The sequence below is a fragment of the Culex pipiens genome, chromosome 1, assembly GCF_016801865.2.
Source record: "Culex pipiens pallens isolate TS chromosome 1, TS_CPP_V2, whole genome shotgun sequence".
In the NCBI taxonomy this organism is placed as follows: Eukaryota; Metazoa; Arthropoda; class Insecta; order Diptera; family Culicidae; genus Culex; species Culex pipiens.
In genome coordinates, this window is record NC_068937.1 from 85441352 (window position 1) to 85467230 (window position 25879).

Here is a 25879-nt window from a genome sequence, read left to right on the forward strand (position 1 = left end):
ATTTTTTCAGTTCAACCCATATAACCCATTTTTATGGTTGTAATACCTGAACTTAAAAAATCGTATGAAAAGTGTGATATTGAACTCAGAAAATCACGATTTTTGGTAAGAGCGGTACCCTTGCCAAAAAAATAAGAGAATTTCTGGGCGGTGTGAAAAGTAGGTATACTACGACTATTTGAATTCGTTCACTTGAACTTTAAATCATTGTGTGATTTTGTTTCAGTGTGTAATCATTAAGGTTATGTTTCTATTTTCACAACAATCAAAAGTCCAAGATCCCTCCCGCGGCAGCATGTCATCGTTCATCAAGCGGTTCCGTAACGCAACCCTGGTTGCGTTCAACCGGACAGTCTACTTCCTTCAGGATGACGACAGTGCATGGTCGTACGAAATGGACGCGGACAAGGAGTCGGTTCCCTTCGAAAAGGGCCGTCCGCGTAAGTACTTTGACGCCGACAGCGACAGTGACGAGGAGCAGCAAAACGGCGACGAACCGGGAACCGGGAAGAACAACGGAGGTGGTGACACAGTGAAAAAGGACCAGGATGACCAGACCAACGCGATCGTGGCGCTGGATGTGAATGAGGATCGTTCGCAGGTGGCGGTGGCCACCGGAGATAAATCGCTGTACCTGTTTGAGGTAGACCAGGATGGACGAACGCTGAAGGTGCTTTCTCGGAGGTTGCTGTCCCGAGCTTCCAGCTGTGTCAAGTTTGCCGCCGGTGGTCGGTTTGCGATCGTGTGTGATAAGGGTGGAGACTGCTACAGATACGACTGCGAAGAGTACAGGAAACCGGGACGATGGCTGCTTGGTCACATGAGTCAGGTGCTGGATGTCCTGATTGACGCAGAGGAGAAGTAATATTTGCCTTGCTTTTTAAATCAACTTAGTTTGACTCTTATTTTTCAACAGACTCATCATTACCAGCGACCGGGACGAGAAGATCCGGGTTACGTGCCATCCGGATTGCCACAACATCGAGACCTTTTGTCTGGGTCACACCGAATTTGTGTCCCATTTGGAGTTTCTCGGGCCGGAATCGCTGTTGTCCTTGTCGGGAGATAAAACGTTACGCTGGTGGAACTACAAAAGTGGAAAGGAGCTTGCTCGGCAAGAGCTGGAGCTGCCCGGTAACAAATTGGCCCTCCAGAAGCTAGCCGCAGATGGAACGGGACTTTTGGCAGTTCTATGCTACAAACCAACGGCGGTCAACGTTTTCAAACTGAGCGGAACGACCGGCTGTGAATTTGTTCAAGCGTTGAACTTAAAGTCCGGACAAGTCTTTTCAACAATTGCCTTTGACGAAAGTGGTAATTTGTTGGGATTGGTCATCGAAGAAAGCACCGGAGCTCCTTCGCTGGCAAAGTACGAATTTGATCGCGAAAACTCTAAGTTGGCAAAGGAAGCCGCGATCGTCAAAAGTTTCGACGACTCCAAGCTGCCGTACGTCGATTCCGTGTCGTTTTTGTTCAAGAAAAAGTTCGACAACATCAAAGACTACCAGGAGCGGAAGCGGAAACGGATCGAGGAGAACAACAAGCAACTCGGATAATGACGTTTCTCTATCATTCTATCGTGTGTCGAAAAGCGCTTTGACGGTACATCCGACAAGGATTATTGTAATTAATTATTAATGCGTAAGATGTATGGGGAAATAAACAGAATATACTTGCGCGCGTGCGATGCATACACGAACTCTCCTGCTTAGACCGGCTTGTAGTCCAGCTTGCTCTCCAGTCTCTTGTTGTCTGCCACCTTTCGGACGGCTTTCATAAAGTCTTCCTGGATGACGTACTCGCGTTCGGCCCGAATCGCAAACAATCCCGCCTCGGTGCACACATTTCGCAGATCGGCGCCGTTAAAGTTGTCCGAAAGTTTCACCACGGCTTCGTAGTCGATGTCTCCGTGTTTGGCGATCGGACCGGCATGGATTTTCAAAATTTCCAGTCTAAAAAATATCATTTGTTTTAAAAAAGATTTCCTTACCACATCATCTACCATCCAACTCACCTGGCCTGCTCGTTGGGCAGCGGGATTTCAATCTTCCTGTCCAGACGACCCGGACGTAGAAGGGCAGGATCCAACGTATCCGGTCGGTTCGTGGCCATAATCATCTTGACCTGTCCCAGCGAATCGAAACCGTCCATCTGGTTGAGCAGCTCCATCAGCGTGCGTTGAATTTCACGATCGGCCGAAGTGCCCTCGGAGAATCGCCGCCCACCGATGGCGTCAATCTCGTCCATGAAAATGATACACGGCTGGTGGTCCCGGGCGTAGTTGAACATTTCACGGATCAACCGAGCCGATTCTCCAATATATTTATCCACGATGGCCGACGAAACCACCTTCAAGAAGTTTGCGTCCAGCTGAGAAGCGACCGCACGGGCCAGCAAAGTTTTACCTGTTCCCGGTGGTCCGTACAGCAAACATCCCTTCGGTGGCGTAATTCCAACACGGAGGAACAGCTCCGGATTGAGCAGCGGCAATTCAATGACTTCTCGAAGCTCTCGAATCTGTTCCGACAAACCTCCAATCGCGGAGTAGGTGACCTCTCCGGGGTCTTCGTGGGACATGTTGTACACTAGAGGATCGACCTCCCTCGGCAGGTATCGCATAATGGTTAACGTAGTCATGTCCAGCGCTACCCGAGTTCCCGACTTTAGCTTGGTCTTGTCCAGCTGGCGACGACATCCGACAACATACCGAGGACCGTTCGTTGCCTTAACGATGAATTTATCCTCAGTAAGCTGCTTCAGCACCTCGCCTACAATCTGACCAACGCTCTGGAGCGCCTTCAGGTCATTCTCAGACTTGTCGAACTGCTTGGTCAGTTCCTTCAGGGATTCTCGCACTGAAAAATAAAAACAAAATATTTACAACAAAGACGATGACAAGTCGATTTTGATTGTCAGCCATAACCTCCATCTTGGATGGTCAAACGGCGCAAGCAAAAATTGCCCAAAACTTACACTCTTTCAGTCGGGATTCCACTTCCTTGTGCTCCAGCAGCTTCTTCCGGTAGTCCTGGAGGGCTTTCTCCCGGGCTGGCTCGACGGCGGCAGACATTTTTCCTGGATTTTTACGAATAAAACTGGAGCCGATCTTTTGCACCGATGATTTCGCAGTCTAATTTTTGTGAAGTTTGGCTTGCGATGCGATGACTTGTATACACGCTCGCGTAAGGTTACCCAACATATGGAAAAAAATCAGTTACTTTACTGTAAAATGGAACGACCCACTTATTTAATTTTGGATCATTTCACAATTATTTAAATTATAATTGTATTGCTTATTGCGAGATAAAATCACGTTTCTCCTTCGCTGTGACTGATTGGAGATTATAGCCGCCTTACTTCCGCAGTGTAAAAATCAGCAAATTGAACTGAAATTCTACGTTGATTTGGCTGTCAACTTGATTTGTTTTGAATATTTTCCAAAAAGTCAGCTGAAAACTCAAGGCAACCTTTGACAACAGCCAAAAATTTGTTCTGCGGTTGTCATGCGGCTGTCATGCGATCATTATCTTGCGGTCGTATCACCGCGCGTGAACTCTAATTATTGACGCCCGCGATAATAATTTATTTGGTAACGATATCCTGTTAGTTTACACTTTGTAATATCAGGGTAAGGAAGGGATTAAGGAGATGGTACATTTGGAGCCAAAGAAATTGTAAATTCTCTGAACGGATGAGAAAAAAAAAACTAAAATCTAATCTAATCTGGGTCTAGTTCTGCATGTGTCAAATAATAGAGCTATCTAAGTTTGCTCTCACGCACACTAGCACACCATTTGTTTTGCTGGCGGGTACAAAATTTAACCTCAATCTTTTTCGTGTACGTACACGCAATACATGCGCACGTAGATAACTCTATTTTATTTCAATCCATTCGACCATGAACCGCAGTCTCAAAATCAGAAGTACCCCTCCAAAAGGGTTCTATCTACAATTTAAAATTAAATTTTATCTGGAAACAAACCCTTTTTGAGGGTTACTTCCAACCTTTTTTTTTCAAGTTTCCCCGTCGTCACCCGTTTGCAGAGGGTTACTTCTAATTTTGAGTGCAGTCTACATGGGTGTAAGATTTTTAGGGTCCTAAAGCACTATGTAAAAAAAAACGATTGAAACCCATTTCTGATCACTTTTTTTTTCATTTTGATGCAAAACAAAAAAAAATAAAGACAACACTTTTCGATGGATCAACTATGGTCCCCGAGATGGTCCCCTTGAAACGAGCTGTCAAGAAGGGCCACGAAATTAATTTTTCGAACTTAATTTTAAAATCCATTCCAAATCCTCTGCGGTCGTACACATGATATTTACGTTCGTTTGAAAAGCCAGTGCAGCGCTGTGTGCCGCACTCGTCGGTGCCAGTTTTGGTTCAATCGAACGTCATTTGTCAGTGTGCGTGGAACTTGCATGAAACTTAAAAAATATCGAGTGCGGCACTAGAGTTTCAGTTCCAAGATGGCGGCTAAAACGAACGTACCAAAAAGATCATTGTACTCAGAAAAAATAGCTGTATCGTTGTGTAAATATAACTAATTTAGGCTTAATTTAAGACCCAATTTCATGCTTCCACACAACTTCGACATGACAGCGCAAATTTGTGTGGCACTGTGATAAATAAATACAGTAGTTGTTCGGTAACTGGGCGTTGTTTAACTGGGCTGCTTTTTAACTGGGCGCTCGATAACTGGGCCGTAGCCCAGTTAAAAAGCAGACAAACGTCAAAAACCCAAAACAAACCGAAATGACCGAGGGGTTATTGGATGCAAAAATCATGTTCAATAAATAAAAATACTTTTTTCATTTTTTTATTTAATTCAAGTCACAATTAACGAAATATAAAAAGTAAGCATTGTAAATAAATTTGAATAACTTTTATTTTTATATTTCATCAGAAAAATATTATGCATCGGTGGTCCCCTCGTTATTTTTCGTTCAGCCCAGTTAGCGAGCAGCATTCGGTGACTGGGCTACGTTCTCAGCCCAGTTACCGAACAAGAACTGTATTCTTGCACCGATTTTCATGCTGTTTTGTTCAACGAGCAGCAAGAGGGTAACATTTTTAACATATGTCAGGCAAACAAAATATTCGTGTTCTAAAAACATCGAAAGATTGTTTGCCAACAAAACAAATTTTGTTTACATTCGAAAATTTAATAAAACCGCGGCGGTTGCGAGAGCAAAATTTAATTCTAAAAAGTGATTCTACGAAAGATTGATACATTTTAAACATTTATTCGTTTGAGCCAACAGCAAAAATGAACGAAGCGTACAGTGTTCTGGACGACAAGAAAGAACCCGGTGACGAGGACGAATTCATTGGGGCAGCGGATTTCTTCGACCCAATCGCTGCCCTGTTGTCCAGCATTGGCGGCGAAGCGGAAAATCTGACCGAAGAGCTCAGGTAAGTTTTGTCAGATCCTAAAATATTGTCTGTATAAATATTTTATAAAGTTTTTTCTCATTTTAGGAAATATGGCATCAAATACGAACATTTGTCCGCGCTGTGCGACGAGGATCTCAGTCTTTTGGGAATGAAAAACAAAAAGGTTCGGGAAGAAGTCCTTGTCGAGATCTCGAGCCTTCCGAATCAAATGGAGCATTACGATGGGTAAGTTGTTAGCGGTTTTGATTCTTTCTCGAATTTTGATTTTGGAATAACACTCGCGTAGGGAGTTGAAAACTCTCAATACCGGGGAATACGTTGGTGACGTGCTGGCCAACATTTCAAGCCAGCTGGACAACCTTAAGGCGCTGCTGGTTCTGACCCAGGTCAAAATACATACCCATCACGTGAACAATGTCCAGATAGACGACACCAAGTATGCCTCGGAGGTCTTGGTGAATGTGTGCGAGAAACTGACACGCGGCACCATCGAACTGCAAAACTCGATGGAGACGTTGCTCGAAGGACGATCTCCGCAGAACGAAACAAAGGCCATTCAACGGGTTTCTGCTGCTCCCAGCAAGTGTCCCATGAAATTTCTTTTGATGGGAAGCGTTCTATTGAGCAGCGCTTATCTAGGGTTTAAGTACTTCAGAGTGAAACCGTTTTTGATGTAAGACTGAAAGTTGTTTAATGTTCCAAATAAATATTAAAATAATCGTGCCACTAAGGCCCATCCAAGTTTGGAGTGTCAGTAAATCCGATGACGGCCTCCCCGCGAACATCCTTCTGGTATTCGATTATAACTAGCTCGTTCTTTCCTCGCACCAGGATATGTCTTGGCACGTACAAAGTCACTTGCGGTCCAGCCAGCGGCCAGTATCTTCCCAAGTTGAACCCGTTGATGATGGCCAAACCCTTGCCCCACCCGGATGGATCGAGATAAGTGTCGTGGATTTCTTCATTTGGAATTGTAAAGTGACCTCGGAAAATTCTCACCGAAGCCTGCCTGGCCTGTTCGGAGTCATATCCACTGAACTGGTTTAAATAGTTGCTAAGAAGCGAATAATCGTCCAACGGAAATCCGGTCATGGTCCAGTTGAGCAACTCGTTACCATCTAGCGTTACGGGACCCAAGATTCCCTTGAAGTCGTTCGCTATTCCATAATTGATACGACCTTGATTCTCCACTAAAAGTTGTAGCTGTTTGCCCTGACCCAAGCTTATTGGTAGCGTGTCGATTGCATTCTCCCTCGACAGGACTCCAATAAATTGCTGTAGGGTTAGAAAAAAAAACTCTATGAAAATAGGGCCAAGAAACAGAGGAAGTTTACTTACATTGTCAACGTGCACGTAGGCGCGATCCCGAAGATTCGTAACTTTAAGTGCTTGAGGATCGCGGTGTAAATGTTGTGGAATTTCTGCTTCATAAAGCACAAATCCTGAATGTTGATTCAACGCCTCAAAGCTCAGCGTACGATCGTTGGTGAAAATATATTTCGCCAGTGCTTGGCGGGCTTCGATGGACGTTAGAAACCCGTATTGTGTCAGTGTCACCGGTGGTAACTTCATTTTCGGGAGTTTTTGAGACACGGGAACTCCAGGATCCGGCATATACTCTAGGATAACGTCGCGAAGGGCAAAATACTTTGGCGTTGGGTCGCCAGCCTCGTCCAACGGCGCATCGTAATCGTACGAAGTTATGTCCGCGTTGAACTTGCCCGGGCCTCCATCATTGGCTCCGGCAGTGAATGCGAAATTAGTTCCCCCGAAAAACATGTAAAAGTTTACGTTCGCTCCTTGGTTCAGCATCAGCCGTAGCGTGTCTACGACGGGGCCCGTTGCGGTACGAGCCATCGGTTCCATCCAGTGCGTCAGCCAACCCGGGTAAAACTCTGCGTTGACCAGCGGACCTTTGGGCTGTACTTTGCGCAATTTCTGCCAGTAGCGCTCGGGACTTCCCGCTGGAAGTATTTAACATGATTGCGTCAAATGTTTAGAAAATAGTCTTAGAACTTACTCGACCCAAAGTCCAAAGTTGCTAGAATGCCAGGAATTCTACCGCAGTTCAACTGTTCCGGACCATCGTTCGTGAAAAGTACAGCATCGTTTTGTATGTAGGATTCTAAGAACGTTGTAAATGATTAAATTTATAAAAATATTTTACACTCATACTATGCTATTACCTGTAATATTCTTCAGGAACTGTAAGTACGTTTTATCACACGCCGAGAACGATCCGTACTCATTCTCTATGGACACCATTATAACTGGACCTCCTCGTCCGTACAAGTACTTTTGAATTCGAGGCATCAGCACGCTGTACCACTTCTGGACTTCTCTCATATAATCTGTCCGGAAGTTATCAAATTATTCAATAGACCGTTACGTTCAAATTAATCATTTTTAATACCTGAGTCTTGTGTTCGCAGCTTGATATTCGGGAACTTATTCAAAAGCCAATACGGAAATCCGCCCATGTCACGCTCCGCGCAGATGTACGGTCCCGGGCGCAGTATCACGTAAAGGTTTTCCTCTTCCGCAATCCGGATAAACTGCTCGAGATCCGCAATTTCGTTCCATCTATAGTCCCCCTCGGTCGGTTCGTGTGTACTCCACTCGATGTAGCTGGAAAAATCTTTCGTTGTGAATATTGTCCAAACATTATCCCGAAACCCCTCACGTCATGACGGCGTTCAATCCGGCGGCCCTCATTGCGCGGAGAATGTGGCGCCACGAGCCGGGCAGGGCGCGGAAGTAGTGAAACGATCCCGAGATGAACCGAAAAGGCTCTCCGTCCAGCAGGAATGTGTCCCGCTCGTAGTCGATGCTGAAGGATCGCTGCGGGAGCGAAGAGTGGAGCGTTGTTAAACTTTTTTTTTAAATAAATGAAATTAAGAAACATTGTCAAAACTTTAAACCTTTTTTTATTGATTGAAATATATAGTTATTCAAATTACATTTTTTCAACCCGCGCAAGGACACTTTTACAAAAATGACAATTTTTGAGGCATTTTGGCCAAGCATGCTTTTATTTTCAACATCACTGGCGTGTAGGCCAGATCCTTGCGCAACTTTATAGGTATACCATATATGTATAACATTGGATTGGATTTTTTTAATCAAATATCCCCAGCGAAAAAGGTATGCCTCGCACCTTGCGACGCCCGAAACGACATTTGAATTTGCTGAAGTCGATTTTTCGAAAAAAAATAAGCCAAACTTTAACTTTTAAACTGTAACTTTTGTGAAAATGTTACCTAAAGGCTTAGAATTTGTAAAAGTTTAACGACCAAAATGCCTATACGTCCTTTTCTAGAGTTGGTCCAGTTTTTGCACAATATGTTATTAAATGTTATTAAAGGTTTCGTTTAGAACAGATACAAAACAACAAAATGTGTAGATTGATTTATACATTTTAAGTTTTTAAGAGTACACAGCAACAAAACTCACAAAAATGTGTGTTTTAAAAATCACTTGTTGATGCTGTCCCTGATACTACCCAGTGGACATAAAACATACAGAGCAACCAACATTATATTTTCACCATAGCTGCAACAATTAAATTGTTTAAATTCAACTGCGAGACGAATTTATGTTACAGTTTGATTAGGTTCATTGACCAATAGGGTGACAAGAAAAAATGAAAATTTTGGGAAATCTGAAGAGATACCCCCTGGATCGATTCTTTAGGCAATAATAAGTTACTGTGCCAATTTTGAGTCAAATCGGTTAAGGCTAAGGGGTCGCTTTTTATCGTTGAAGTTTATATGGGGAAGTTAAAATGTATGGGGAAAAACATCGCTTCAGGATTTTGGCAGCAGGTGGCGCAGGTCTCGCCCAAAATTGCCCAAGTGTGAGATTCTTGTAGGAAATTTAATTTCCTGCAACTTTGTCGAAGGGTGCAAGAAGATCCGAGTTGATCCTGATGAGTTATTAGCAATGCGATGAAAAGAAATTGGCTTATATACTTGAAATAATATAAGGGGTATATAAAAAGTACATAAGAAAATACTTTTTACTAGAAAAATCATCAAAAATCAGGATCAACACGGATCGTTTTGCGCCCTTCGACAAAGTTGTAGGAAATTAAATTTCCTACAAGAATCTCACTCTTGGACAATTTTGGGCGAGACCTGCGCCACCTGTCAGAAAAATATTATAACAATGTTTTTCTGCATACATTGTAGCGATTTTCTCCATATAAACTTCAACGGTAAAAAGCGACCCCTTAACATTTACCGATTTGGCTCAAAATTTGCACAGATACTTATTTTTGCCTAAGAAATCGAATCAGAGGGTATCCCTGATGTAATTTTTTTTATTGTCACCCTATTGACCAACCAAAAATATTCCAAATATTTTGCAAAACCAATGCTAAACCAGCTGTCTGAATTCGGTTCTTGTGTTCTGATCAACCTCCTGTTGAAGGTGCTCATGATTCAGTTATGTTATAGAGCAGAATATACTCACTGTTGGTACCGAGACGACATCTTTTTGTTCAGCTATTACCACCGAACTGAACACTGCCGCTAGCAGTATCAAACGGCAAATCTGCAACATGATCTGTTTGAAAAAGAAAGATGGCGACGATTAAAAATAAATTTGCTGTGATGAATAATTTGTACAAGAAAAAAAATGTCCTATCCTCAAAAGTCATCTTGGCTTTTCCGCAATAAATACAGGAGAAAGTGATGGGGCTTTGTATCATGATGTTTTCCTTGGATTTATTGGTGAGTTGGTCCAGTTTCCCAAAAGTTCCTCTAAAGTGCATGCAATGGAGTAATAATTTGGTGAGGCAATTCTAATTACGTGCTTTTTTTCGGGACTTTTTTCGCGGGTCATGTTTCCTCGTTCGATATTGATAACTTCCTCTAACCACATGTTTTTGCGTTTTATTTAATCCTAGGTTTATACCTACCTCCCACTTACATTGAGTCCAAAATCTCCCTACAAACATTTATACCACTAAGGTTGGGCTTCCTAAAATGTTAATGTGAAATTTCCTTGGAAATCTGATATAAAAACGTTACTTAATCCACCTCTAGGTGGTTGATGCCTTCCTCTCATTTATAGAGTGATTCCAACCCCCCTAACGTGTTAACATGGTTTATGGATCGCCCTTAACGTGATCGCAGCACCAAAGAGATCCTAATAAAAATAAGTGATGAGTTAAAAAAACAGACTGCCTACAGACTTTTTGTCAAGATTGTACATACACCGCCGTTAAGAAATAGATTGAGGTTATGTAATTTTAGACTATTTTTAAACAGCTTGCAATTTTAGATAGGTAAGTCGGATCTTGAAAATTCCTAATCCACAAAAAAGGTCTCTGGAATGACCTTTCTAAAAATATATAATATGGCTGGTTTTCAAGCAAAAACCACCCTTTTTTTGCAAATTGTGAAATTTATATGCAGCAGTTTTTTATCATAACTTTTGATGTACTTTACTAAACTTCAACTTATGGGCCCCCAAGACGAATGGAATAAGGCCAATACAGTCAAAATCAAATAAATTAAATACAAAACTGAATTACGATATGTTGCTAGTCACATATAACATCGAATCTAATTTTACTCTTCACTAAATCACGCTTCTTAATCTGTTCGTTGATATTTCGGGATCAACATTAAACACTTTTGCTCAGCCTGGACAAAAGTCCGTTTATGTGTACACGCTTCAAATGCTATTTTTAAACTAAAGTATGTGATGGATGATCCAAAGCTAATTTCACTTGTTCCATTGCTTGGAGACAGGAGCACGGTTCTATACACACACTTTTTATTCAAACACTATATTCGCGTTGTTCGATCCATCAATCAAACGATGATCAATTGATCATTTTGTTTTAACGCCTTAACTGCAAATACAATGCCAACGGAAAATCAGTAGTTCTAAGTTCTCTAGCCTAAGTATTACCCGGCAAATTCAACTTTTGTTCAACTTCACTGGTCCGCAGCCAAAACTCGACTGTAATAGGAATAGCTACAAACAATATGTTGTGCAAACGCCCGAGGCAGCTGAAAGAAGAGGTTTCTCGGGAATGGTGCTTATATAGACAATGCATGTTAATACTGGGAGCGATAAACGAAACAGCTGGAGATCAATGCCCAGAATGAGGCGTGGTGGATTTACGGTTCTCGTCTTATCTGAAGTGCCCCCAAAGCCTGATGGAAATGACTAATGGTCGCTTCTTGACGGGAACCTGTTTTATTCCCTGGACTCCTTGGAGTATAAATCTCCATGATTTTGAGAGCTCGAAAGTGTTTGCAAACCGGTTCCCGGTCGAGTGCAGAACTAAAATTATTATTCTACTATCGATCATCAATCAAAGCTGCCCGGGACTGTTGTCGTTTCTGGAGACTTGCACATTTTTACACTCAAACGCTCGACCCCAAAATGCTCTGGAGTGATTTAAACATTTTAAATCCAGGATGGCTGCTAAAGAATTAAAATTAGAAAATCAATTTGGTATGTAACAGGCAATAAATCAATCAAATTTTGACTAATGTGGGGTCATAGAATTGTAATATGATGTTGAAAGTGAGAAAATAAGAAGAAAAACACATTCTAGAAAATCCATTACGTGCTTACAATTGAAAGGAAAGTTTCATTTTTAATTCTTTAAAGTTGAACTTTTATGTTTTAGTATGACGCAATTCGGAAGTTCTTTTTAGTATTCACTAAAACAAGTCGTTCAAATTTTATTAACAAAAATGTAAATAATATTATGGAAAACATGTATGATTTTTATTCAATTAAACTTAGGTGAACTGCTGAAACCAATCGTCATGAATGGAGCTTTAATAGTTTGATATTCAACAAGCACAATCTCATTCTGGTTATTCCGAAGGATGTGTCTCGGCACATATAGTGTAATTTGGGGCCCCGTCAGTGGCCAGTACCGTCCCAGGTTGAATCCGTTGATGAACACAACTCCCTTGCCCCACCCGGTCGGATCGAGGTATGTGTCCATTATGTCAATCCGTGCAATATCGAAGGTTCCTTGGAATATCGTTGGTCCACTTTGGACAGGTGAGCTGGTTTTTGGTATGATCCGTTTGGATGGATAACGTTTTTCGAGCAGGGATTTTCGATTTATGTATTCGTGGATTTTTCCAACATTGTCTAAGGGTATTCCGATCATGGTCCAATTTTGTAGCTTTTGTGTGTTGATAAAAACATCTCCGACGATTCCCTTAAAGTCGTTGGGCGTTCCGAAGTTGACACGACCTTCATTCTCCACAAAAATACGGAGTTTTTCACCAATGCCCAATGTTATTGGGAGCGTATTGATCGCGTTTTGTCTGGACAACGTTCCCACATAAGTCTGAAATGTTGAAGATTTTTTAAAGAATTTGCTGACTTAAAAAAACATTGTTTCGTACCGTATCTACATACACGTAACCCTTATCGTGTATGTTCTCGACCGTAAGTTTGATCGGGTCCGTTTTCAATCCGCTTGGAAGTACCGCCTCGTACAAAACAAGTCCGGAATATTGATTCATGGCTTCGAATGTCAATGGATCACGAGCGTTAATAGCAGGTGAACCGATTGCACTTAGCAGCATCTTGTTCAACAAGCTATCAACCGGTTTAAGGACTACCGATGGTAGTGACATTTTTCTTGCTGAAAAAAGAGAGTTTTTACAATTGTAACGTAGTCTATGGGTGGTTTCGTGTATTTACCAGGTCTGGGAATCGGTACGTTTGGCATTGGGAAGAACTCGGATATAACTTTACGTATGGCGAAATATTTCGGCGTTGGATCTCCCGATTCGTCCAAAGGAGCATCATAGTCGTAGGAAGTGATGTCGGGGACGAAACGACCCGGTCCCGCTTCATTTGCACCTGCCGTGAATCCAAAGTTTGTTCCTCCGTAGAACATGTAGATGTTGACGTTTACTTTTGCGGCCAACATTTCTCTGAAAATGAAATTAGTTACACTTTCAGTTTTGAAAGTTCATTGAAAGTTCTTCACCTCAATGATTTTGTAACGGGTTCTATTGACACACGTGCCATTTCCGGATCCTGCCAGTGCGTTAGCCACCCTGGATAATATTCCGCATTGATCAAAGGTCCTTTGGGTTGTTGCTTACGCAGTTCATTCCAGAAACCGTTGATTTCTTCAGCTAGAAGATATCACAAAATCGAAGTTCTGTTTCAAAACTTAGGCTCAAACTTACTTGACCCAGCGCCAAAATCAAGACCACTAATAACGTTGTCCACTCCCCCACAAGTGGTAAGTCCGGGACCGTTATTGGTGAAGAGCACGGCGTTTCCTCTTACGTATCTCGCTGCAATTTTTACAAAATTTTGAGATTTTCACAAAAGTATTACAAGTTCAACATCCTACCAGTTTCATCCCGCAACCATTTCATATATTTGTGGTCACACGCGTAGAATGATCCGTACTCGTTTTCGACCTGAACCATTATGATTGGACCGCCATTGCCGTACAAATATGGCTCCAATCTAGAGAGGAGTTCGGCGTACCATGTTCGAACTTCGCGCAGGTAAGCTGGAACAAGATATCACAAATTGTAAATAATATTACACTTCTGTAGTTTGTGGTTAGGTATCTACATCATACATACTAAATTATCATGCGTCTCCAGCATTATAGAATGTTGCATGGAGACGCATGGTGTTTGAAGTTTCGTTGGAGTTCCTAAATTTTTGTCCTAACACAGCACAAAAGTGAACATTCCGTTAGTATTTGGTGATTCTAAACCGCACACTTACCCACGTCATTTGTCCTCAGCTGAATTCCAGGATACTTGTTCAGAAGCCAATATGGAAATCCGCCCATATCCCGTTCAGCGCAAATATAGGGTCCCGGGCGAAGTATTACATACAGATCTTCAACTTGAGCAAGGTGAACAAATCGTTCGATATCGCCCATCCCCTCCCAGTTATAGACACCCTCCTTGGGATTATGAAGTGACCACTCAACGTACCTGAAACCCGTAAAAAGGCAAATAACTTCTCATTCCATAGGGCGTGTTTCGGTTAATATCTACGTAGTAACTACATTCAAACCAGCAGCTCTCATTGCTTTCAAAATTTGCTCCCATGATTCTGGCAACGCTCTGAAATAGTGAAACGACCCACTGATGTATTGGAACGGTTTTCCATCCAGCAGAAAGGTGTTGTTGTCATAGTCGATTGTAAACGATCGCTGTAAAACAAAAAATGGCTTAATTTCATATTCAAACTTTGTGCACTTGACATTACCTTTTGATTTTCAAGTATTCTCTGGCCGTAAGATAAACTGAACGCAGTCGCAATAACACTAATATATAGTAATGTTCTTTTAAGTATTGCCATCACTGTATCAAAATCTTAATTCCTTCTTAAGAAACAACACACGATTAACTCATATCAGCACCCATAAAAATATCTCTTAAAAATTGTCAACAGCATTCACAATATGCAAAAGATATAATTAAACTTCTTTTCCGCGACGCACGCACGGAGCACTCAATTGTCTGCCCTCTGAACTGTACTGTTGTTGGCTGCTGGTCGTTCGACTGTTGGGCACGATCTGCTCCTTGAGACTGAGAGCAGATGAATCTTTCCGTTTGCGCAGAACCAGATGTCTGAGAGTGAGCATGTGTGAGGATTATCTACGCATACTACACAGCATCTTGCACTTAGAACTCTATAGCTTATAAACAAACTGAGAAATATAGTTATAGTTTATATATAGTTTATAGAAGTTTCTTGTTGGAGAAAGAATTTATCTGCGTTGCATTGAATTATTGAATTTATTAATTATATTTTGTTCGAGTGAAAACTACTTATTTTCAAACAAAGTTGACCGCCCCCCTCTTTAAAATTTTGCCGAAAAATCAGAGGGTTAAAATATCTTTTCAATAAACTAAACTCCTGCACAGTCTGTATGTGTTTTAACTACGTGAAAAACAAACAAAAAATAACTAGAAAAATATGGAAAAAACTACATTTAGGCTAAAAGTTAAGTGGAGTGATTGGAGGTTTTAAAACAGGTATAAAAAACAAAAAAAAAATTATAAATACATTAAACAAATTGAAAATTAATGAAAATTTACATAAATCAATAGAAATACAGTTTTTCCTAGGACATGAGTTGCCCAAAATGACCTCCAGAAAATGTCAGGCAGTAAAGCGGTAAACGCATGTATGTTATTAAAAAGATGGTTCATCGGCAAGGTTTTTTCTTTCAGTTTTTTTTTACTTTCATCACACCATTATAGGTTTATTTTATATTTAAAAAATTAAACAATATTTAAGCTTCATCCAAAATGGCACTATCGGCAAAGTGAACCATTTTATCGGTGGGAGCCTTCTGCAGCTCAACAAGCACGATTTCATTCGCACCGGACTTGAGTAGCTCCTTCGGAAGGTACATGGTCACCTGGGGACCCGCCACGGGCCAGTATCTTCCCAGGTTGAATCCGTTGATAAAGATGAAACCCTTTCCCCAACCAGTCATGTCGAAATAGGTATCGTGGATCTCGCTCGTCTCGATGACAAGTTCCCCTTTGAATGTCACTGGACCGTGAATTGCGGCTCCCTTTCCATTCACGCCGTGTCCTGCTCCCTCGTTTAGGGTGGCAAACAGTTGCGTGAATTTGTCGTAGCTGTCGAACGGATAACCGGTGATGGTCCAATCGGACAGCTCCTGCGTGTACGGCTCGTCGTAGATTTGAATGGTAACATTGCCGAGGATTCCCTGAGAAAAATTTCGAATCATTGATCGAGGGTTTGTAAAACTTTCGGAATTCGGAATACCTTGTAGTCATCGAGAACATCGAAGTTGATGCGACCTTGATTTTCTACCAGGATAGAGAGCTTGCTACCCCAACCGGCCGATATTGGTAAGCTGCTGATTGCGTTTTCTCTAGATAGGGTGCCCAGATAAAACTGAAAAGTAGGGTAAAAATTGATGAATACTGTTGGCATGCTGATTGTGGAATGCTTACCTCATCGACATAAATTTGAGCTCTGTCACGTAAATCGTTGATGGTCAGCAGGCTTGGATCACGTGTGAATTTGGGCAGCGTTGTTTCGTAGAGGACAAATCCAGAATTTTGATTCAATTCCTCAAAGGTGAGCAATTTATCGGACTTAAGAGTGGGTGTCCCGAGAAGATTTCTGGAGCTGGTGCTCAGGATGCTTTCTACGCTTGACAACAACACCGGTTCGTGTTTCATCTTTGGGGCACGGTCTGGCACTCGAACAGGGGGAAGTGGGATGTACTCCCCGATGATATCTCTGAAGATGGTATACTTCATCGAAGGATCTCCAGCTTCGTCCATAGGAGCGTCATAGTCATACGAGGTAATGTCGGCCATGTACTTGCCCAGACCCCAGTCGTTTGCACCAGCCCAAAAGCCAAAGTTTGTTCCTCCAAAGTACATGTAAAAGTCAACATTCCATCCATCCTTGAGCATCTTACGCAAAGTAGCAGCCAACGGGCCAGCAGGACGTCGCTGGTTCTTCTCTTGCCAGTGCGTCAACCAACCTGTGTAGAATTCGGTATTGACCAGAGGACCCTTTGGCTGGATTGAGCGAACCTTGGCCGCATGGGTGTCGACCTCGTCGTCCGTCATCAGTCCAAAGTCGGTAGTGATGAACACTCCGGGAATTTGTCCGCACACTATTTCATCGTCGTAAGGCCTGTCCACAGTGAACAGAACGGCCTTTCCTTGGGTATATTTTTCCGTTTCCTCTTTCAGAACGTTAAGATATTGTTTATCACACTTTCCGAATGCTCCGTACTCATTCTCGAGCTGAACCATGATGATGGGACCACCGTTGCCGTACATGTAGGGTGTCAGCTGGGACATAAGCTTTTCATACCAAACTTTCACTTCTTTGATGTAGTTGGCATCACTGGTTCTGACTTGAATTCCTGGGTATTTGTTGAATAACCAGTATGGCAGGCCACCCTGTAATGGAATAAATGTAAGTTTTTTTGCTATTCTGCTAACACGTATTTATTCTCAAATTAGCACAGAAAGTAGAGCCATCCCGAGCAGACGGAAATAACATGGGGATTACATTTTTTTTATATTTGAAAACACTAGGTCAATAACATTGTATGTTATTTATAACAAGATTTGTTATTCGTCGTTATGATTTTTTTGTTATAGAGCTTTCTAAGCCCGATCACACGCACACTAGCTTACCGTTTGTTTTTGCTGGCGGGTACAAATTTTAACCTAAAAACCCTTCGTGTACAAACACGCAATACATGCGCATGTAGATAACTCTATTGAATTGTTTTGTTATAACAGACTAATAACATGTTGAGCTATTCTAGATTACTTTTTCAAAACAACCTATGTACATAGGCGTCATCCATAAAGTATGTCACGCAAAAATCGGCCAAAATTAACCCCCCCTCCCCCCTATGTCACACAAGGTTGAACCCCCCTGAAAAAGTACGTCACATTTTGCCAACCCCCCTCCCCCCCCCGCTCCTTTTTTTTCAATGGGATTTTTTTATAGTTTTTATTTCTTAAAACTCTCATAATTTTGGTATTTTTGCCAATTTTAATTAGAAAAAAAAGTAGTCTAATTATTCATTTTTTATAATAAAAACTGCGATATAAAAAAACAGTTTTGTATCCTTTAAAAATTAGAATACCGTAAACGTAAGTCACCCCACTTTGATAGCCCGGGGTGACATTGATAGAAATTTGATACATCCAATGTAACAGACACATTTTTGCATATATGTTCGATAATAAGCTATCCCTTAATGCTTACATACTCAAAATTCTTAAAAATGTTTCGATATTAAATTGACGGGCATTTGAAATACCTATCAAAGTCATCCCTGGCTATCAAAGTCACCCCAGTTTACGGTACCTGGTATAACATTCAAGCGTTAAAAAATCTTGAAAACTGTTTTCCACAGCTTTGTATCTAATAAGTTCAAAACATTTGTAGCAGTTTTCTTATGACACCCTGCTTTCAAAGCATTTCTTTTATCGAACAAGAATTTGAAAAATATTGAAGTTCCAGCTGAATAAAAAAAATGACTATGACTACTTTTAAATAAAAGTAAGCAAAAAGTTTTAGAGAAAAAATATTAAATTTAATTATGTACATTTCGAATTAATATTATGCAATCATAAAAAACTTAGCGTGACGTCACAGTCTCGCAAACCCCCCCTCCCCACTTTGTCACATCTTGTGACACCCCGCTCCCCCCTAAGAGCGTACGTACTTTATGGATGACGCCATAGAACCTTCTGAAAAAGCGAGTAAGCGAGTATTCTAACAAATCTTTGTTTCTTTTTTTTTTGTTATTTTAACGACTAATCCGATCATCCCAATAACAGTTGGCGGTATTCTCCGACACTTACATTATCAATCTCCGCACAAATATAAGGCCCAGGCCTCAAAATCACGTACAAGTCTTCCTCGATGGCGGCCTCAATGACGTCCGTGATGTTGGCAATACCGTTCCATACGTACTGATTGTCCTTGGGATTGTGCAGTGACCACTGCACGTACAAGTCGACGGCATTAAGCCCTCCGGCGCGCATGGTTCGCAGCTTCGATCGCCATGTCTGGGGCAGAGCTCTGAAGTAATGAAAAGATCCCGAAACATAGCGAAAGTCCTTCCCATCCATCACGAAGGTATCCCGGTCGTAGTCAATGTAGAACGAGCGTTCTTCATTCTGTGAAATAAACAGAAAAGAACAAATTATTTCACAAATTGTTTGCTTTACTCTTCACAATTGCACAGTACATTCTTCGAATGATTTGAACAAGACGCTGCTACAACACTGTAGGAAAACAGAACGGTGGCAAAAGCTACCAAATGGTGCCACTTGATCATTTCAACTGTTTGAACTTGTCCTCTTTCGAAGAGCTCGATGTTAACACGTCGAGAGTCGCGAAACCATTGACGGAATATTATCGTTCAAGTGCTCGCTTACATGCTGTCGAATAATATAGAATTTATTCGGTGGCCAAGACATGAAGGCTTAAACTTGATTGATTGAACTTTTGAGAAAATAAACACGACTGTCGCACCTGTATGCTCAAGTAGCTTAGTGACAATCACAAGATGAGATAAATTTATTTGTTTTGTGTAACGAACTGAGAAAAATGTTTTTTTTTTTAAATAAAATTACCAAAAATTTCAAAGCATTCGAAATAATAGCAAAGTTGTCTCAACCATGGTCTCCATTGAATCCTTCTGATGATATTAGTTCGATGGAGACGCATGGTGATTCAGCAAATAACAAATTTGAATAGGGGCCATTTATGGTTATTATTTCTAATAAATTTCAAGTTTTTGCATTTCCTTATTCAAATCCACCGATACAGTAGTAATTTCATAACTCATGCGCAAACATGTTTGCCTCTACCGTAATACAGAGACTGATATAACATTATTTTATTGAGGCAACTGATGGAGCGCCAATGCTATCAACCATTTTTCGAACGACAATCGAACTTTATTATACGACACTCTCTGTTTTGGTCACGGCACGTATCACACATCATGCGGGTCGTTTGCATTGATAAGGCATACAGGTATACACTAGGGTGACAAGAAAAATTAAAATTTTGGGAAATCTGAAGAGATACCCCCTGGATCGTTTCTTTAGGCAATAATAAGTTACAGTGCCAATTTTGAGTCAAATCGGTTACGGCTAAGGGGTCGCTTTTTATCGTTGAAGTTTATATGGGGAAAATCGCTAAAATGTATGGGGAAAAACATCGCTTCAGGATTTTGGCAGCAGGTGGCGCAGGTCTCGCCCAAAATTGTCCTAGTGTGAGATTCTTGTAGGAAATTTAATTTCCTGCAACTTTGTCGAAGGGTGCAAGAAGATCCGAGTTGATCCTGATGAGTTATTAGCAATGCGATGAAAAGAAATTGGCTTATATACTTGAAAGAATATAAGGGGTATATAAGAAGTACATAAGAAAATATTTTTTACTAGAAAAATCATCAAAAATCAGGATCAACTCGGATCGTTTTGTACCCTTCGACAAAGTTGTAGGAAATTAAATTTCCTACAAGAATCTCACTCTTGGAAAATTTTGGTCGAGACCCGCGCCACCTGGCAGAAAAATAATAAAACGGTGTTTTTCTGCATACATTTTTGCGATTTTCCTCATATAAATTTCAACGGTAAAAAGCGACCCCTTAACCTTTACCGATTTGGCTCAAAATTTGCACAGATACTTATTTTTGCCTGAGGAATCGAATCAGAGGGTATCCCTGATGTAATTATTTTTTTTATTGTCACCCTAGTATACACACATTTATTACAGTCTCAGTAGCTTGACCGAGAAAACCTTGTTGTTCTTCTTCCTTGGTAAAAAGTTGTTTCAAAATGGTGACTAGTTTTTTTTTCAAACTTTTGCACTCATTGTTAATTAATTAATTTTGTACACATACCTTGCGGTTTTTATCCGACAGAGGATGGCTCATGGTTTAGTGGTTTGATACAAACTAATTTACGAACGCGTGGAACGAACTCTACAAACACACCCGGCTCTCTGGTGGCTCAAGAAACTGGAAATGAAAGCGCGAGCAGAAATGCCGGCCACAGGAGAGAGCGCGGACATTGCGCATGTGGAATGTACGCGTGAAACCAAATTTCCACAAAATTCACTCTCACTAATAATAATGAAATACTAGCTATTGGAGACGGTTCGTTGTGTTAAACGTACCTACGTCATCATGAACAATCATGAAATTGCATAAATAGTTTTGACAAAGGTGACTAATTTGTATCTTTAAAAATTAAAATGTCTGATTTTTCTGTTCAAAACGATTTGAGAAAGTCCACTAATTTTCTCATATTAGCCACACCAAAATACAAAACAACCTCAAGTACCTACCTATGATTCTATTTGTAGAGAAGGCACAATTGAACTCAAGTACATAAACATATTTATTTGTAAACTGATTTATTTCAAGATCGTTAGTGTTTGCATTGATTGCAATAATAAATAAGCCATCATAAAATAATAGATTAGTAAACTATCGTTTAAATTTGTCGAACTGTTCATCATTTTAGCAGAAATTTTTTGAAAATGTTTCCAAAATGCAAAATTTGGTCGGATACACTTTGATAACAATATCATGTCTGTTTGTCCCATTACCGTGATCGATCGGAACATTTAGTAGTCGATTCTGCATGTAAAAATAGGCAGGTGTCCAAAATTTAGGGCATATTTTTGTACCCTTAGATTAAGCTTTGATTTTTTTCAAGATATAAATTTCCTACCCGAAATAGCTGTGTTTTCAATCAAATTAGGCATCTTTGAGGCCGCGTTTTGACTCTCAAAGATTCTTTTTTTGATTGAAAATTGAAAAACCAGTAAAAAACAATTTTCTCTCAATTTCTAAAAGTTTATACAAAACATTTAAAATAACTGGAAGATGCAAGATGGGGTTTAAAACAATAATGCCCGGTGGAACTAGCTCCATTTGAGTGATAAAAAGTTGGACATGTATCAAGTTGGAATCAGCTATGATCTGTTAAAAAGTTCAAATAGTTTTAATTTGTTTAAGAATTTATTTAAATCCGATTAAACGACCAATAAATGTATCAATTAGTAAGATAACACACCTTTCCCGGTTGGTGTGCACCCTTTAATTGATCATTATCCTTGACTGCAGATACAAACATAGTTTTACACTTTTACAAATACATTGAATATTACATTTAAAATTCCTATTTTAACGGTTTGCGGCATCCTGCCTTAAATTAAACTGAAAAAGTGACATTACGCTAGAGAAGTGGTAATATTACTCATTTTCGTTGGAAAATTACCCCTTCTCAGATGTAATATTACCATGATTTTTTTTACTGTGTGGTGAGCGTGAGAGTTTAGGTGTTATAACATTGTTCTTATATGGTGTATGAAAAAACACTGATCAATAAATTCAGAGGTCACTAGTTCAAATTTCGTTAATGCATTAAAAACACAAACACTTTGTCTTTTATTAAAAAAAATTATTCTAACCTGCTTTTGTTGCCCATTGGATTCATCCAAGCCAAGCACGAGTCCTAGCGTTAGTCCTAAAATGGCCACTATAACTACGGCGCCTAATCCTATTTTGTGCACTTTGGTGAGACTCATCCTTCTTTCCGTCACGGTAGCTCAGAACCCAATGAACTGTCCACGGTGGGCTCCCGAAGCCGCCGTTTATATATCTTATCACCTAAGGAAATTTTATTGCAATTGAGACAAACTTTTATTGTGCAGCGGGTGATGAGAAAAGGGCTTGCAGATTATTTGATTGGTGTCGATGAGCTAGCGTTGAAAGGTAATTCATCGATCAACCCACAATCCATATCCCTTTGGTTTGATCTGATTAGGTATGGTTTCGTTTGTTATAATTTCGATTTGCCCTTAAATCTGCAGGTGTTAAACTACCACAAATCGGTGTGACTTTGGACACTTTGAAATTTTGTTGGAGTTTTCACATCAGTTTTGTGCATTTCAATGAATTGGCAGATGACGCGAACAGTTTTACAATGACAATTCAATTTTTTAATCTTTCTAGCACTTGGAATGGTTTTGAAAGATTCTTGATTTTTGGATGATTTTTAGGTGAATTTTCTAATGGAGCACGATGGCAAAATAAAATAAAGTTTTGAGAAAATATTCTTATACAACAATTCCCCACAAAAACAGCATGGAAAATACAAAAGTGCTCGGATCGGGAACAAAGAGCCTATGCCTGAACATATTTTTATCGGATTCCCCGGACATTTTTACGTAACATACTAAAAATGGGACGAGTTCATTAATAGGATTCCGAGATATGATTTTTTGAAAACAAAATCCGTGTTCCGTGCAAAAACGGAAAAATTACAAAATCGGCAAAAAAATCAACTTTTTTCACTAAAACTGCGATAACTTAAAAATTTCAGCGATGACCTATACATGTCTGGGTATCATGCGTCTTTTAAATACGAACATTTTTGTACCCAAACATGTATAGGTCATCTCTGAAATTTTTAAGTTATCGCAGTTTTAGTGAAAAAAGTTGATTTTTTGCCGATTTCGTCATTTTCCGGTTTTTGCGCGCGGCGCGTCGAAAAACACGGATTTTATTTTCAAAAAATCATATCTCGGAATCCAGTTGATGAGCTCCTCCCATTTTTTAGTATGTTGCGTAAAAATGCTAGGGGAATCCAATAAAAATATGTACAGACATAGGGTCTTTGGTCCAGACACCGTCAAAACGGCATTTTAAAGTTTCATAAGCCCTTTTCATATGTTAGGCTATATTTTTGAAACTTCTCACTATTTTTCTTTGAAATGCCAACTTATCACCTTTCATTTGCGTATAAGAAAATTGAAATCGGTTGAAATGGCGAGGAGTTATGATTTTTCGAAAAAAGTTGTTTTTGCGAAAATCGACGAAAATGGCACTTTTTCAGACCACCCTAATACGGCGTTTTTTTGGTCATTGGCACTTTTGTTTTTTCTCAGCAATTCCCCACGAAAACAGCATGATTCGAAAAAAAGTTCTCCGATCGGGCTCAAAATTTTTCTGGGGGATCCTTGGCCGAAATAATTAGACCCGTATTTTTTGTTTGGCCATTAGGGTGACCAACGCCGTGTTAGGGTGGTTCAAAAAATGGCAATTTTCGTCGATTTTCGCAAAACCAGTTTTTTTCAAAAAATCATATCTCCGCGTCATTTTATCCGATTTTAGCTGTCGTAGACGCAAAAGATAGGTGATTAGTTTGGCTATTTGGGAAAAATAGTAAGAAGTTTCAAAAATCTAGCTTAACATTTGAAAAGGTTGAATGAAAACATAAAATGCTGTTTTGAAGGTCTCGGGACCAAAGAGCCTATGTCTGAAAATATTTTTATCGGATTCCTCGGAAAATTTCACATAACATATCAAAAAATGGTGAAGTTATGTTTTCGATACTCGATACTACTTTTTTGAAAATAAAAACTGGGTTTTTCGACGCGCCACGCGCAAAAATGAGAAAATGACGAAAACGGGAAAAATCAACTTTTTTCACTAAAACTGCGATAACCTTAAAATTTCAGCGATGACGATAGATGTTATGGTACCAAAAGTTGCGTTTTTTAATTACAAAAATTTTGGTACCCTAAAATGTATAGTGCAGTTTTAGTGAAAAAAGTCGATTTTTTCCCGTTTTCGTCATTTTTCAAATTTTTGAGCGTGGCGCGTCGAAAAACCCAGTTTTTATTTTCAAAAAATCGTATCTCAAAGTATCGAAAATATAACTTTACCATTTTTTTATATGTTATTTGAAATTTTCCGAGGAATCCGATAAAAATATTTTCAGACATAGGCTCTTTGGTCCCGAGACCTTCAAAACATTCTTACAATTTTTCCCAAATAGCCAAACTAATCACCTTTCTTTTGCGTCTACGACAGCTAAAATCGGATGAAATGGCGCGGAGATATGATTTTTTGAAAAAACTGTTTTTTGCGAAAATCGACGAAAATTGCCATTTTTTGAACCACCCTAACACGGTGTAGGTCACCCTAATGGCCAAACAAAAAAAAACGGCCAAGGATCCCCCAGAAAAATTTTGAGCCCGATCGGAGAACTTTTTTTTCGAATCATGCTGTTTTCGTGGGGAATTGCTATTCCATGCTGTTTACGTGGGGAATTGCTGTATGATTAAATGTTTCAATAGGCAAATTTCACTGGATATTTAAGTGTGTTTAACAATAAAATACAAAGAAATATAGAAACAAAAAAAAACGTTGGGAAAAGGTTTCAAATCGTTTGGTTTATTAAATATATTTTTGACGAGTGGTATAATTCATGTGGGTGGGTTGCATCTAAGCTACAAGAATGAACTTTTTTATAGCATACTACTTTAGGTCGAAGTTTATACCACATGACTGAACCCTCATGCCATTCATTTTGTTCAACCATTCACGCTGAGCTCATTCAGCTCTCTCTCGTCAGTCTTTGAGGGCCAGCCGTGTTGAAATGACGTGTTTCGTTGTTACTTTGTGCGTTTTCTTAATTTAGTTTTGAGAGTAAATTCTTTTTCATTTGTATCCCTTCCTGTGTTTTATACCTTCTTCCATCTTTACTTGCGCTGCCTTTTAAGCATTCGAACGACGACGGAACGCAACAAATTCGTAAAAATTGTGATAGTTCAGTGTTAATTTATCGCACAAAATTGGGTTTGATTCTTCGGGTGCAGTATAACCAGTATTGGTTAAAGTTTGTGCTCAGAAAAGAGTCTTTTTGTGGGAGCGGATTGGTGTGGTGACCTTAAAACAATATGTGATGTAAGCAAACCTGGCGCGTACATCTACTTCTGAGAAATATTCATACACATATATATCGAAACGAAGTAACGAAGAAGCGGAAGGTGTGGAATTACTGAGTGGAAGAGGAAGAGGGTGAAGTGCCTTAAACGTGAAGAGAAATTTATCGCTGGCATACCGCCCAATAGAAGAGAGCAGCAGCAGCAGAAGTTGTGGCAGAGACT

General features: G+C 40.1%; 6 protein-coding genes across 13 annotated transcripts; 2 read left to right on the forward strand and 4 right to left on the reverse strand.

Annotated features, from left to right (window-relative positions):
* Nucleotides 1–225: 225 nt before the first annotated feature.
* LOC120425479 (tRNA (guanine-N(7)-)-methyltransferase non-catalytic subunit wuho) lies at nt 226–1693 on the forward strand. The gene is made up of 2 exons (XM_039590016.2): nt 226–861; nt 917–1693. Exons 1-2 carry the CDS (start codon nt 245–247, stop codon nt 1554–1556), a joined length of 1257 nt encoding a protein of 418 aa, XP_039445950.1. The 5' UTR covers nt 226–244; the 3' UTR covers nt 1557–1693.
* Nucleotides 1596–3157, reverse strand: LOC120425480 (26S proteasome regulatory subunit 10B). The gene is made up of 3 exons (XM_039590017.2): nt 2974–3157; nt 2015–2855; nt 1596–1952 (listed from the first exon to the last, which is right to left on the reverse strand). The coding sequence occupies exons 1-3, from the start codon at nt 3068–3070 to the stop codon at nt 1709–1711; spliced, it is 1182 nt and encodes a 393-aa protein (XP_039445951.1). The 5' UTR covers nt 3071–3157; the 3' UTR covers nt 1596–1708.
* Nucleotides 3158–5144: 1987 nt separating this feature from the next.
* On the forward strand, nt 5145–6139 carry LOC120425487 (uncharacterized). Its single transcript, XM_039590031.2, has 3 exons — nt 5145–5416; nt 5483–5623; nt 5685–6139. Exons 1-3 carry the CDS (start codon nt 5271–5273, stop codon nt 6073–6075), a joined length of 678 nt encoding a protein of 225 aa, XP_039445965.1. The 5' UTR covers nt 5145–5270; the 3' UTR covers nt 6076–6139.
* On the reverse strand, nt 6073–11473 carry LOC120425483 (beta-galactosidase-like). Of its 6 annotated transcripts, none has more exons than XM_039590023.2 (8): nt 11321–11473; nt 9872–9964; nt 8082–8239; nt 7812–8026; nt 7585–7749; nt 7419–7523; nt 6737–7362; nt 6073–6673 (listed from the first exon to the last, which is right to left on the reverse strand). In XM_039590023.2, exons 2-8 carry the CDS (start codon nt 9959–9961, stop codon nt 6125–6127), a joined length of 1908 nt encoding a protein of 635 aa, XP_039445957.1. In that variant the 5' UTR covers nt 9962–9964; nt 11321–11473; the 3' UTR covers nt 6073–6124. The 6 variants fall into 6 exon arrangements, with proteins under 6 accessions (XP_039445957.1, XP_039445959.1, XP_039445958.1 ...); XM_039590025.2 differs by lacking the exon at nt 11321–11473 and adding an exon at nt 10986–11276; XM_039590024.2 differs by lacking the exon at nt 11321–11473 and adding an exon at nt 10979–11276.
* Nucleotides 11474–12097: 624 nt separating this feature from the next.
* Nucleotides 12098–14966, reverse strand: LOC120425484 (beta-galactosidase-1-like protein). Its single transcript, XM_039590028.2, has 9 exons — nt 14639–14966; nt 14425–14582; nt 14147–14361; nt 13758–13922; nt 13588–13698; nt 13383–13533; nt 13091–13326; nt 12790–13031; nt 12098–12731 (listed from the first exon to the last, which is right to left on the reverse strand). Exons 1-9 carry the CDS (start codon nt 14729–14731, stop codon nt 12156–12158), a joined length of 1947 nt encoding a protein of 648 aa, XP_039445962.1. The 5' UTR covers nt 14732–14966; the 3' UTR covers nt 12098–12155.
* A 667-nt stretch (nt 14967–15633) lies between these two features.
* LOC120425482 (beta-galactosidase-like) lies at nt 15634–22553 on the reverse strand. 3 transcript variants are annotated; one of them, XM_039590019.2, is made up of 5 exons: nt 22394–22553; nt 18763–19080; nt 16369–17337; nt 16178–16309; nt 15634–16118 (listed from the first exon to the last, which is right to left on the reverse strand). In XM_039590019.2, exons 1-5 carry the CDS (start codon nt 22508–22510, stop codon nt 15672–15674), a joined length of 1983 nt encoding a protein of 660 aa, XP_039445953.1. In that variant the 5' UTR covers nt 22511–22553; the 3' UTR covers nt 15634–15671. The 3 variants fall into 3 exon arrangements, with proteins under 3 accessions (XP_039445953.1, XP_039445955.1, XP_039445954.1); XM_039590021.2 differs by lacking the exon at nt 22394–22553 and adding an exon at nt 20817–21010; XM_039590020.2 differs by lacking the exon at nt 22394–22553 and adding an exon at nt 19152–19320.
* Nucleotides 22554–25879: the final 3326 nt, after the last annotated feature.